At 41.2% G+C, this 13,871-nt stretch overlaps 1 protein-coding gene across 2 annotated transcripts; it reads right to left on the reverse strand.

Annotated features, from left to right (window-relative positions):
• Positions 1–4,863: 4,863 nt before the first annotated feature.
• On the reverse strand, positions 4,864–13,401 carry slc5a1 (solute carrier family 5 member 1). Of its 2 annotated transcripts, none has more exons than XM_008290012.1 (15): positions 13,258–13,401; positions 12,615–12,686; positions 12,223–12,327; positions 11,986–12,045; positions 11,748–11,852; positions 11,552–11,657; positions 10,152–10,232; positions 9,823–10,031; positions 8,610–8,745; positions 8,397–8,504; positions 8,144–8,294; positions 7,886–8,054; positions 6,151–6,366; positions 5,356–5,461; positions 4,864–5,259 (listed from the first exon to the last, which is right to left on the reverse strand). In XM_008290012.1, the coding sequence occupies exons 1-15, from the start codon at positions 13,399–13,401 to the stop codon at positions 5,054–5,056; spliced, it is 1,974 nt and encodes a 657-aa protein (XP_008288234.1). In that variant the 3' UTR covers positions 4,864–5,053. The 2 variants fall into 2 exon arrangements, with proteins under 2 accessions (XP_008288234.1, XP_008288233.1); XM_008290011.1 differs by having other exon boundaries at positions 4,864–5,268.
• Between the last annotated feature and the right edge of the window lie 470 nt (positions 13,402–13,871).

The following is a 13,871-nucleotide window of genomic DNA, read 5'->3' on the forward strand; positions in this document are numbered from 1 at the left end:
ATATGTAGTACCTTGGAAGTACTTAAAAAAAAGTATATATAGATAAGTCTGTGTTGCCTTGTGACACAAAAGTTTTAACTACCAGCTGAAGTTCGTTTATTCTATCTTTCATTTTATTTTTCAACAACAATTTATTCGGTAATAATATTATTGTGTGTGATGGACCTTCTAAACAGACCATGTAATGAGATGGTGGTGCTGGTGAGAGAAGACTGACCCATAAAGTCTCATAACCCAGTACCTTAAATCAATAACTAATAGTTATTAAATCTAATCTGCTCTGTGTTGCTGATGAAAACACTAATAAATTGTATGCAGGTTCTTACCTCATGTTGCTTACCTAACCTATATTATCATATGGATTCTGCTGTTATCTGGTGCATGTAAATAAACTCAGAGAAAAGACTCTTACCATCAGCTGGAAGCAACAAACTATACTTCTGGTACTTTATTGTTAAAACCTGTATTTTATTTACTATTTGTGAATTTCATCAATCTGACCAATTATTCTTTACAGAGTTTGTAACAGAGCAAAGTCAACAAGGCAAAAGGTCAACTTACACCAAAGATGTCTGCTGTGTTTACCTCCAACAACTCTGTGATGTTTATGGTCCAGTGTCGAGGATGAAATATGGAAATATGTGCAGCCAAAAGCCTGTTTAGCTTTTACTGTTTATCATAAATTAGGGGCTTGAAGCTTCCTCTTATTTGATGTGAGATTTGTTTGGGCAGCATGAAAGTCTGAGACAGAACCTGAGAGCAGGTGTGTCGTGCAAAAAGCGTGAGAGCTTTCAACCCCAGTTAGATTAGCGATTAGTGAGCTTTTAGATGAGGCAACCCCACAACCAGACTTTATTCTGAGATAACTCTATGTCCTCTACCCTCACCTGCACATTACTGCCTTCTTATTATTCTTATTTAAAAGCAAAAACAAATGAGTAAAAGTAAAATGCACAGGCCTGATGACACCATTCCACCTCAGTTGTTGTTTTTCATTTTAAAACTCTCTGGTCTGTGCACCTGCTTTTCCAGAACTATGTCAATGTGGTTAACCGGATGTGACCTACAGCGAAAAAGAAATTATAAAAAACCACAATCAGACTTTGACTTAAAGCTAAGTTCTGATTGGTGGACAGGAGGATGTGACTGTGAGTGGATTTAAACTTTAATAAAATGATGCCTTGAAGATTAGTTTATGCACATAAGTTACAGCCCTTATAGATTTTCTTTAGTCTTACATTTTTAAATTCATTGTAAATGAAAGATTTAATCCATGATATTGTTTTATGTTTCATTTCAGCTATGCAGCACAAAGATGTTGATAATAGTGTAAATGGGTCACTCATTAAAAACAGGCTCCACTCTAAAAAGTAATTCAGTGGCTTTGTGTATATCACAGTGAGAAACAGCTGCACTGCCGTAATAAAATCTCTGGAACACATTCAGTTGATTGTTTGAGTTGGAGATACCAAATGAACTGCCTAAAAATTTAACAGGTAATTGTATGTTAACTTTACATTTATTATTTAAGTTTATTTCATTGAAATAAATTTGCATTCGGTTAACAAATTATATTTTTGAAATGTCCTTAATTTGTTTGGTAAATTTCATTCAGAATATTTGGAAAGGCCTAATTATACTTATCAGTGTCAGTAACTGCAGTTATTACTTATTCAAAATCAATCATCTTAATCTTCTTATGTGACTTATTACTTTGAGTAAGTTTCACTTGAATGTGAACGCCCTCAGTCGCACGCAAAGAGTGCAGCCTCACGGGAAATCTGACTTTGTGCCTGGCCATTTCTTGACCGGGACTCCTGCTGGAAACTTCCCTTCTGTGAGAGCAACTGGAAGACCATCTCTCACAGCACGGTAAGTAGGAAGCTAGCAAGCCTTAATATTGTTATGAAGTTATTAATTACTCTGTCTTCTTGCATACATAACTTATAGGGTGTAATCTCCGAATGCAGTTGCAGCCTGCTGATGTGTGTATACTGGTGTACAACTGACTGACAGAAAATAACCTACAACTACTAAAATTGTTGTTTTTCAGGCAATAATGCCAGAAAATGACGAGATCAAGCTTCTAAAATGTGAAGATTTGATGGTTTTTCTAAATGATAGTAATGTAAATATATATATACAAAGGTGTGTTTTAAATTCTGGTTGAATATATCATCTCAAGCATCTGTTCAATTCTGCAAACATTTATCTTTTTTTTCTCTCTCTCTGACAGTTTACAGACATCTTACAATAAATGAAGAAACCAGCAGGTAGATCCAGTGTTAATGCCCCAAAATGCAGATTTTCAATTTGTGTTTACTGCAGAGGAGAGCAAACATTTTTTTGATGCCAGTGAGCCAAAACATTACAAAAATGTGTGTCCAAGAGGTTTCTGGCAGAGGCCAAGTCAAGAGTGTCAGTATAAGAGTTTTCCTGCTGCGGCTTTGAGAGGTGAAGTGCAGGTCACAGGAAGCTATAAGGAGCTGAAGGCCAAAGTCATACCAGTTGCTCAGACAGTAGGACCAGACGAAGACTAAACAGGTTGTCAGCAGAGAGACAGGCTGAAGACAACTTGAAAGGATATTTTGGCTTTGAAGAAACCTGGTTTAATTTATATTGTGTGATCCTACGACATGTTTGTCATCAGAATCATTTTTCTTTTTCTTTTTTTTGTACTGATATTCCTTAAATGTTTGCACCATCCTCATTGCAAATGTCCCCACTGTGTGATTACTGAAGGCTTATCTTATCTCTCCTATCTCCTCTCTTATCTTTATTTTTTTCTAGTATACGACTACAGCCCAAAATGAGAGTTACGCCTCTTGGTACTGGGTGAGGCCCAGAACTTTTTGAAGTACCTGCTGTGTACCTTTACATAAGCAGGACGAGGTCATCCGAAGCCCAAAATGTGACTTGTGAGCGCAGCAATCTTCCACTGAGATAACAAATAACGACTGATGCCTGTCTGTAGGAACATAAGCAAAGGAATGAGCTTTCATTCCAGGATATTTGGATCTTAGGTGTGACAACAGACGCGTCAGGATAAAGTCCAACCAATTGCACAAGAGTTGCAACCTGAGCGACATCCTGCACGGAGGCATTTAGCTCCATGTAGTGAAGCTGCTGCACCAGTAGGAGGCTCCCGTGTTTCAGCCATCGTTGCCTGTTGACCACGTCTTTGCTTGTGTCGTAACCCTGGCTGTCCTCGCTGATACTTGGACAGAGCAAAGCGCTGTTTCATATTCATTTCATTTATCATTTTCGACCTGCTTGCAGAGAAACACATCAAAAGTCTCTTTAGTTTCTAACATTTAGCAGCTTTGTGAAGCTCAGGTTGTGTCTTTGATGCACCTCATCACTGTTTTTACATAAATACGACGCTGTGATTGAGATAAATTTGATTTAACACAATCATATGCTTTTTGTGAAGCATTAAGTATTTGTCATTTAACCTTATTTCCTGATTTTAATGGACGTTTTGTTAACAAACTGCTGCTGCTTCTTGTGGTCTTTCATAGAGATGTTGTGAACACCATACTTTGATATATGACAGTATTTAAAATATCATTATACTCCCATTGTATTTCAGCTTCCCATATATCAATCAGCCCTATTGAAACATGTCTGGTCTCTACGTGACTTATCACAGGGCCCGTCCGGCTCTCAGCAGTCAGAAAAAAAACAACCAGTGACAGCGAGACAAGCCTCCAGACTGACCTTTGAGGGGTTTTTTTATACACTTAATCACCAAATTAATCAGCAGAATCGCTGCCAGACGTATGATTCAAAGAGATATAAAGTAGATTGCAGATGGAGGAGAGTTTGGCACGCGTTAAACAGATAAAGTTACGGGAAAGAAAGCACGCGGCTTAAAGGCGAGAAATCGTAAACCATTCGACGGCACACTCAGTGTACATTAACCCCAGAGTTAGCGATAAGGCCGAGGTAATAAGGTGTGCTAATGACTTACAGGCCTTATGAGAAAGTGTTTGTTTTTCATTCGACGGTTCTCAACAAAACCTCAGTTAAAGGTGTTTAACGAAATAAACGAGAAATCTGTTTTTTTAGGATTATCAAGACAAACAGCAAAACCACTAGAGGGAAGTAAAGAGAGTCAGACGGTGTGTTTTGAGCGATTCACAGCCCTTCTTCCCTGAGATGCTTTTATTCATTAACACCTAAGACAACATACAGTAAGGTGGATCGATCGAAGACGCGACGTGGACTTTGAGCGCACGTCAAGAGAAAACACAGTTTAAAGAAGAAGGAGGCAGCACATGCAGCAATTATGAAGGATTTTGCTGGTATTTTGACGGCCAAGTTCTCTCTCTTTATGACTGAAAGCAGACTCCTGAATTACATTTCTGTTTCACATCACATACATGCAAACTAGAGAGTCCATGAGACAATAAAGAAGCATTTATGTGGGTGAGTTAGAATGAAATGTACATTATAAGGATAAATATGTACGTGCAGGTAATCCTCAAGAAGTTGTGGCTTATATCCCAAATCAGGAACTTCCACTACAACAATCTCTGTTCAAGTGAAGACAAGTGTGAGTTAACTTTCAGCTGTTTTAATTTACATAGCCTCAATCATCATGTCAATATTCACAAAAGCAGCAAAAGTGAGAACGAAGAAGAAAGATCTACAAATGTGGAGGAGGAGGGGGTCAGAACAACGACTAGCATACAAAGGTGTGAATATTTATGCACTTATTTAACATGTTTTAAGTGTAATATGCGTTAATATATTACAATATAGCTTACTAAGTAACTTCAGTGGTAAAAAAAAAATACCAGGAAAAGTTATCAGGCATTGCGGTTTCTTTACAAAAATATACAATATGTCCTGGATGAGGTGTGTAGCCACACACAGCATAAAGTACACATAGTGGTAGAGAGCGCAGAAAGGTACACAAGTGCATTGTCTTAATATTTAATAGCTACTGGCTGCTTGTTTTGGTCATAAATTAATATTAATATAATATCTTATCACTGAAATATAAGTTAAATTTTTCCAAAGAGGGATTTGAAGTCCTTGAGTTTCTTTAACCGAAGTAGCCGTGGCAGAAAACGGCCACGCACAGGAGGATGAGGGCGTTGGCGTTGACGATGTTCCTCCACAGCGGCTTCTCCGAGGTGTCCGTCAGCTTCCTCTGCAGCTCCTCTTCCTCCTCTTTGGTCAGCTTGGGAGCCTTTTCCTCTTCCAGTCCGCAGAAGCACATCAGTGCCTTCTTGCACATGCCGGGTTTCTCTCGGGGTTCTGTAAACAGAACAGACAATGAAGAAAATCTGCTCGTACACGTGCGTATGAGTGTGCATGCGTGTGCTCGTAATGCTCGCTCATTACCGTCGTCGTCCACGCTGTTGGAATCCGCTTTGTGATCCCAGTCGTCCTGTTCGAGGTCAATCCTCTCCTCCGTGCGGTCCCTCAGGCTCCAGACCAGTCGGTACAGCTGGTCAAACAACACATCATTTAAAACAAATTAGTTGTGTGCAAAAGTACATTACACAACAAAGCACCTTTTGCTAAGCTTTGAAGTGAAAAGAGAACCTTGGCAGCAAACACACATTTGTATCCCAGACAAATCTGAGAGCTCGTGTTTTATTTGGTCTGGCAGAATTTAAAATGCAGCGACTTTTATGCAGTGACTGTACAAAGGAGCATCACTGAGGGAGTTTGCCAGTCAGCCAAAATGGCTGCCACTGATGTGAACTGATCTTTAAAATCTGCTTTTTTTTGGTCAGTATTTAAAAAAAGTGGATGGTATATTTTCTCAAGAAGAACAACAAAAGCCTGTTTAATTCTTCCATGGCTCAGCATTGTTGCTCTGGTCGGTTGTTGGTCTATCCAGCTGAGTCCAACGTCATTTGGTCTGTGCCCTCTGGAAATCGAAAATGAACTGAGAGATTCCAACTACTTTGGTGATGCTTGAATAATATAGTTGGACAAGTCTAAGATCCTCATTAGTCATCTTGTAAAGCAGGTCAGGAATCTGATGACAGTTTGTGTGTTTGCTTTTTTAAAAACTTTTTGCTGTTTGGTTACTTCTTTTCACTCCCATGCATGCCAACTTGGAACATGAGTGTCTTCCAGTAAACGCGTTAATGATTTATTTCGCCTTATCTGGCATCGGTCACGTACGTGCTTGTCGTCGATGGGTTCGGTCATAACAGAGACTGAGAGTATGATGATGCAGGAGATGGCGAACAGGATGATGGAGAAGTAGAGGTAGTGGACTCCACAGATGATGGTGGGACAGTTGCTGGGGTGAACACAGCTGCCTGTACCGAAAGCAAACTCAGCGATCATTCTGGCCAGGCCGATCAACAGGCCGATCACCAGGCCGACAAATGCACCCTGAAGAAAGAAAAGAAGGAGAGAAACATTGGTTTAGACGGAGACACTTGTTGTGAAACAGCAATGGTGTATAGCGCGACAAATTACATCGAATGAAAAATGACTATTGGTTATTGGCTGTAGCTCAACATATGAACTAAAAACGGGTACTTCTAATGCTTATAAGTCAACATGCATCTATTTGGTTTAAACTGTTTGGAAACCAAAGAGTGAAAAGGGTCAAGTTGTGCTTTTACATTACAGGAACCGTCCATCCATTTTCTTCTGTTTATCTGGAGTTGTAATAAAATGGCAGGAGGCTAAACAGATTATTCCAGACGTCCTTCTCCTCTATAACATTTTCCAGCTCCTCCTGGGAAATCGACATTACACATCCAGATAGGATGTGTAATCCCTCCAGGGTCTACTCTGGGGTCACCTCCCAGTTGGATGTGCCTGATAAACCTTCAAAGGAAAACGTCCAGATGCCCCCAAAACACCTCAGCTGCGACTTTTGACGTGACAACCCTTCTACGAGCTGTCTTCAGATAACCGAGCTCCTCAGCCTGTCTGTAAGGCTGAACCCCACCTTCTCATGGATAAAACCCATTTTAGCAGTCTATGTCCACGATCCTATTCTTTCAGACGCTACCCAGACTTCATGACCGAAGGTGAGGTTTGGAACATAGATCGGCAGGTAAATTGAAAGCTTCGTCTTCCTGCTCAGCTCCTTTTTCAGCACATCGGTCCAGTACAACACCTGCGTTACTGCTGATGCTGCCCAAATCCGTTTGTCCATCTTGTGTTCCATCAGTTTAGTCACTTGTGAACGAGATCCTGAGATATTTAAACTTCTGTGTTCAGTTCTACATTATTTCTTGGCCAGAAGGAGTTACCAGGCAACTAGCGGAGACTATTCCCCGAACTTTTAAGGTGCGTGTACGTTCAGACAAAGTCAAAGTGAATGTTTTCTGTTGTTTTCAGTCTAAACGCTGAAGTAAGCTAGCCAGTCTCAGCAGTAAAGTGTATTTCTACACATGGGAAGCGTAACTACATTCCCGGGGTTGTATGTTCCTTCATGCTGATGGCTCACGACTATCAGACTGAGAGTCGTATGGAAGTGCTGGAGAACCGAAAACCCTTTTGATGATTTCCCACAATCCAATGTCATATTAAGCAGATGCAGAAGTGGGGAACAAGTCTTTCAGGTTCCCATTATGCGCTATATGTAACTGGGGAACGTAGGATCCTGGAAGGGGGCATTTGTAGAACAGAGAAATGTAGGACCTTGAGACTTTGGGAATGCTTCCACCAAATTACTCTGAGGTTCTTCTATGAGGATATAATCCCCAAAAAGTTCAAACGGTACATGTGAGATTCTGTCCATCCATGAAATCACTATGTGAATATACAGATCAAATACATGTATGAAACAAACATGGTGCAGATTGAAAGACAGGCATTGCAAATACCATAACATTTAAGCTCAAGAACAATTTTCTTCTGAAAAAAACACCATTGATTTGAAGAATCAACTCACAATTTCATTGACACGTTTGCAGAAGATGGCGAGCATAAAGAGGGCTGCGACGGGTGGAGTGAGGTAGCTGGTGATAGACTGGATGTAGTCGAAGAGCTGACCGCTCTGGGCTGACTGCACCACAGGGATCCAGGCGATGCTCACACCGATCAGGGCCAAGATAAACACTCTATACACAGATGAAAAGCACATTTAGAAACAGTGGCACCAAAGAATTTAGTAACTCATATTGAACACAACCACAAAAATGTGTTTTACCTTCCAGCAATCATGAGTTCCCTCTCCTTGGCTTTGGGCCGGACCTTGGTGTAGATGTCCATGGTGAACAGAGTACTGGCGCTGTTGAAGATGGAGGTGAGGGAGCTCATCAGAGAGGCCAGCATCACAGCCAGCATGAGACCTCGCAGACCTGAAGGAGACAGAAAAACAGATTAAGAAGAGGAAAAAATTGCAAGAAGAGGTGGCAATTTGCATCTACAGCTGAAAAGACAAAAGGTTTTAAGCCACCCACCATCGGGCATGAGATCCACCACCAGTTTGGGATAGGCGATGTTGGTGCAGCCCACACTGGCACCGCAGTGGTCTAAACATTCTTTCGGGTCCACACATGCCACCACATCTAGATAGTACATGTTAAGAAATGTTTAAATCCACCATTATGTTTGTGGTAAAAATGTACATGAGTTACTATCAGCCAGTGAGTGACAGACGTCTACACACTCACCAGGATAGAGGATCCTGCTGATCATCCCGGGGAACACCATGAGGAACATGGGTAGCAGCTTCAGGTAGCCGCACAGGATGCAACCGGCCTTAACGTGAGACAGATTCTTGGCGGACAGGCAGCGCTGGACAATCACCTACAGGCGGGAAAAGATCCGTATCATCATGTAGCGCTGGTAAGCAACTGAACCCCTTTTCTAGACCCTTGTACCACACTAGTAAACTTCCTGCTACTTCATACTGTTACCTCACTACAAACATATGTCAATTACAGACTAGAGTTGTACAAATTCCTCACATATACACACACATATATATAATGACCCTGCTGCGGATTATATTGTTACAGATGTTTTTCTAGGTCAAGCGATAAGAGGATGGGGGACTTTAAGTTAATGACCTGTGCCATGTATGGAGTATTGGTTGAGTAAATGGATGGAAAATGGCTATGTTGGATTTAAAAATCACTTCCTATCTTTCAGTTCAACTCAACCTGTTTGCTGAGTGATCCTGAAAAGCAAATGATCTTCTTCTGTTGACTGACACAGCAGGGTAACTGTCACGCTTGCGTGTGCTGGATTTCATTTGAATTAGCATCTAGCTGTTCACTGAGCTCCAGCGTTAATCTCTCTGTTGCTTTCATTTCAGGATCTGGGTATTCATTAACCCTTTCCACCCAACAGGCACCTGTAGCAGGACTAGGCTGTATCTATTATTAAAAAAGCAACCTGATGCCATTTTTCAAAGGTGCCCGACTGTAGCACGTTCAATGAAGAGACTGCCTGCTGCAACTGTGTTTAAAATAATTGCAGCGTCGTTGTGCTTGATTTTGCTGTTGCACTACATTTGGTGGAGTCGCAATTGTGGTTGTATGGGAATAAAACATTTTGCTGGAGGAATTCTCAAAGTATTTCATATCCTTAGAGCCCAAGTTGTTAACTGTGGCCTCACTTTTTTATTTTTTATTTTTTAAACCTACAGCTTAAGGGTTTAAGGTCAAAATAATAGTCCTATTATTGACTCACAGCAGGCCGCTGCAGACCAGCTGAGCAAATCTGACAAAGATAAAGGCCCTTAGATGTGTGGGAATCAACCAAATCAGTCTGTGTTGCTCGTAGGCTAGTAAAAAGCTGCCACTGAATCAGCAGAAGTATCCTCACAATCAGAAGTGGCCAGACAAATGCCCAGCAGTTCTGCTCCTTCTCTTCACTGACCTGATCGGTGCACCAGTACCAGGTGGCCTGAATGGTGAGTCCAAACACCAGGCCCGGCCATGGCAGGTCTCCTGTGATCGCATCCCTGAAAATGTGGAAGGAGTCTCCCCGAGGCTCATAGCAGCTTTCGCTGATGTTAGCCGTGATGTTGGGGATGGCAGTCATGTATTTATCCTCGAAGTTTTCATAGCCACCCACCTCGTAGAAAGCTGTGGATATGAGCAAGACCATATAACAGAGGTTTTTACTTATCATCACAAACAAGACTTGTCCTGTCATAATAACTACAAAACAGAACATAAGGATAAAAAAAGAAATTATCATTTTACCGAAGCCCATGAGGATGAAAGATCCAACAACCATGATGATGGTCTGTAAGGTGTCTGTGTAGATCACAGCAGCCAGTCCACCTGAGACACAATATGTGACATCATCGATCAGCCTCAGATGTACATAACAGAACTTATTGTGCAATACTGTTAAAAACATCCTGTCTCAGAGTGATACTGAAAAACTAATTGATGAATCTCTTACTGCTATGCTGGGAAATTGCAATTCCTTATCGTCAGGATGTCCCAATAACTAAAAAAAACTGAAACAACAGGAGCAGCCTTAGTCCTGCCATGTTAGCTTCTCTTTGTTGTATTATCATTTAAAACCCTGCTTCTCACATACAAAGCTCTTGATGACCAAACTTTAAGACTTTATCGTCCCATATTTCTCTAACAGAGCGCTGTGTTGTGAGTACAGATTTACTTCTGATTCCCAGAGTTTCCAGAAGTAGAACAGGAGGCCCATCCTTTGGCTGTTAGGCCCTTCTAATGTGGAACCAGCTCTCAGTCTTGGTTTAGGGTTCAGGCACTGCCTCTGTTTTTTGAATTAGGCTAAAACTTTCTGTTTTGAACAATACAGCTCAGGTGACTCAGCCCTTCATTATGCTGCAATAGGTTTAGACTCCTGGAAGACTTCCCATGATGCATTGAGAACCCCTCTGCTCTACTCTCTTTCCCTCTCCATACAGTAATATGCCATCATTGCATGTCACTAACTTCTCTCTCCTGTAGTTTGCTCTCTCTGCAGATATGGCCTCATCAACCTCCCAGCTACTTACAGTTGTCGTATGTATTGCTTATTTTTTTCTTCTTCTTTGCCATCCTGTTCTGTCTCCCCTTTCCCCTCTCCATAACTAGTCGAGGCAGACAGCTGCCCTCCCTGAGCCTGGTTCTGCCGGAAGATGTTCCTTCCAAAGAACTCAAAGGGATTTACTGGCTTTGTTTCTGTGACATAATGCTCTGGTTTCTTCACCCTATTATGTAAGGTGACCTGAGATGACGCGCACCGTGGCGTGGTGGCAGATAAACACAACTGAATTGAACCAAAGTACTTAAAAAAAAAAAAAAAAATCAGGTTATCATATTATTATGCAACCGCTCTTTCAGTGGTCATCTTGTAAAACTTAAGTCCAATTGTGGATGGATTGTAACAGAGCAGCAACAGAAGGCCAGTTCATGCTTATCGCAGTCCATGGGTAATTAACCACAATAACACCACAGATAAACTAGCTCTGAGGAAAGATAGCTGTTGTGTGTGTGTGTCTACATATGGCCTTGACAAGACTTTAACCCCCAGTCATGGTGCCATTTACGCAGATAAGACTTCTGGCTCTAGTTTATGAGCAAAATATGTAAGATCGGTGTAAAAAGGAAGCAAATTCACCCTGTGGACAGACCTGTGACAGTGTACAGTGCAGTGATTAGCAGCAGCAGGACAACAGCAAGGTAGATGTTCAACTTAAGAGCCTGGTTGATAAAAATGGCGCCAGAGAACATGTCTGCCTGAGTGGAGAGGAAAAACAATGCGTCACTTTAGCCAATAACATCCAATAAAGGCACAATGTTGACACGGGAACAGTCGTGGCAACTTACTGAGATCTTGGTGAAAACATAGAGGAACAGGGAGAGCACAGAGAGATAGATGCGAATGCGGCTTCCTCCGAACCTCTTCTTCAGGTACTCGGGCATGGTGACCACCTGGAAACATCGACAACTTGTTATGCTTCACTCCACTTTGCTTGACTCTTCTTTGAGTGCACATTTAGATTAATAAATATGTACATGCATGGAGAGTTTTTAAACCAGCATGTGGCCTGAGTGTTCTGCTTACCCCAGCTTTAATGTAGATGGGCACAAAGAGCCATCCCAGAATGACGACAACAATAAGAGCCTGAAACCCACAAACAAACAAACAAGGAAACAATCAAATAAATAAACAGCTTCCTTCCAGCCTACGCAGGGTGAAACTCCGTTGGTAATCTTTGGACCATCAGCTCACCTGAGATAGCCGACCTCTGTGTCACAGGTTATAAACACATTTGTGTAACAATTGATAACAAACACTCACGTTCCATTCAAAGCCACCGATGGCTATTCCTCCAGCTGCAGCAGTGCCAGCGATTCCCACGAAGTGGCCGCTGCCAATGTTACTGGCAAAGAGTGACGCTCCGATCTGTGGAGAGCGCAGTCAGATAAGTTAGTGATGTGTATTATTTCTACTTTTTTTTTGTTGTTGTTGTTGTGCTTATGGAATTGGTTGAAGTATTCTTTATTGAATATTAAAATCTGATTATGACTTTATGGTATGAGCGGGCACAGGAAGCACCTCCATTATGGCAAACAGATTTTATATTAGCCATTAACACAAAATTATCAGTGTGTTCCTCATAATGCCACTCCTTGCAAGAAGATTAATAAAAGAATAAAAACAGAGTTGTAATAATCTTAGCAGGTACCCACCGGCCACCACACCATACTCCTCCCTGCAAGGAAGTAGCCACCCACAGTGGACCGGTTGGTGCGGACCATAGCCTGGAACAGGACGATGGGACATTTTAGCATTTTAGCAACACACACTACTTTCATCTGTCACATTTGCTGCATCCCCCCCCCCCCTCTCTGTAACAATGGTCAGCATAGGAGATGAAAACAACAGAATCATTGCACACAACTTGAAAATCAAACAATTCTGCTCACAAATAAATCTAATTGACAGAAATATGCAAACTTTGAATTGTTAAAAAATAAAGTGATCTGCTGTAAAACAATCAGGAAACAGGTTGCTAGGTAACATGCTGTGATTGCACAACATCGGTCCATTTGTGTCTCATTTACTTTAGTGCCGCTGTAAAAGATCTACACAAAGCCTTTGCTGCAAAACGTTAGGATGCCTCTGATTTATCCACAGTTAGTCTTTACCAACATATAAATCACTTTTTGTTTCTGGTTAAAAACAGACAGAATTAAAGTTCTTAGATTAAATCTTAGCTGTAAATTGTTGAGGTTTTCTTAGTAAAACAACTTATAGGTGTGAAGCTGTCGTGACTAACAGAGAAAAAAAAAAGATTTAAACAATTGCAAACTGAAGGATCAGGCAACTCACCCATACTCCGACACCCAAGACAACCAAGAAGTAAATCACGATAACTGAGATATCGGCTGGATTATTGATGGCGATTTCCCCTGTGTCGTTTTTTGCCGTCTTACGTATGTAGGAGAATCCGAAATAATCATATTCTTGAGTCATTTTGCCGAGAGGAAGAGCAGAGGACAGGAGTGCGGCTTGAGTCGGTCGTCTCTGACTGGAGAAACTGCACACCGACACTCACCTTTATACCTCTGGGCAGTGTGTGTGTGTAGGAGAGAGAGAGTGTGTGTGTGCGCATGTGTGTGTGTGTGTGTGTGTGTGTGTGTGTTTGTGAAAATTAATGGAAAAGAGGAAAGCTGGTGTTGGTCTAATAAATGACCATTATTTTGTTTGGTTGTAAGTGGATGCCCAAATGTGTAACATATGAAGGTTGATGTGGAAATAAACGTGTTAAAAAGTGTGATTGTTTTTTAGCAAATGGTGTCGTTAATCATCAACCTACAAGGAAATACCAGAAACAGAAGCACTGGTGTTCATGTAAAACAAACAGATGAACTATTCATTGTTCAGTTCAGTTCAATTTAAGTCACTCCAGCTTCATTTAGTTCAGTTCAATCCATCCATCATCT

This window comes from Stegastes partitus, unplaced genomic scaffold, assembly GCF_000690725.1.
Source record: "Stegastes partitus isolate 25-593 unplaced genomic scaffold, Stegastes_partitus-1.0.2 Scaffold651, whole genome shotgun sequence".
Classification (NCBI taxonomy): Eukaryota; Metazoa; Chordata; class Actinopteri; family Pomacentridae; genus Stegastes; species Stegastes partitus.

Excerpts from the sequence above, each read along its gene's own strand:
- slc5a1 (XM_008290011.1), bottom strand. The coding sequence starts at position 13,401 with ATGACTCAAGAATATGATTATTTCGGATTCTCCTACATACGTAAGACG. Across the intron at positions 12,328-12,614 it reads GGAGTATGGTGTGGTGGCCG|ATCGGAGCGTCACTCTTTGC; the intron begins GTGGGTACCTGC and ends CGCTCTCCACAG. Across the intron at positions 8,505-8,609 it reads CAGCAGGATCCTCTATCCTG|ATGTGGTGGCATGTGTGGAC; the intron begins GTGAGTGTGTAG and ends TGTACTATCTAG.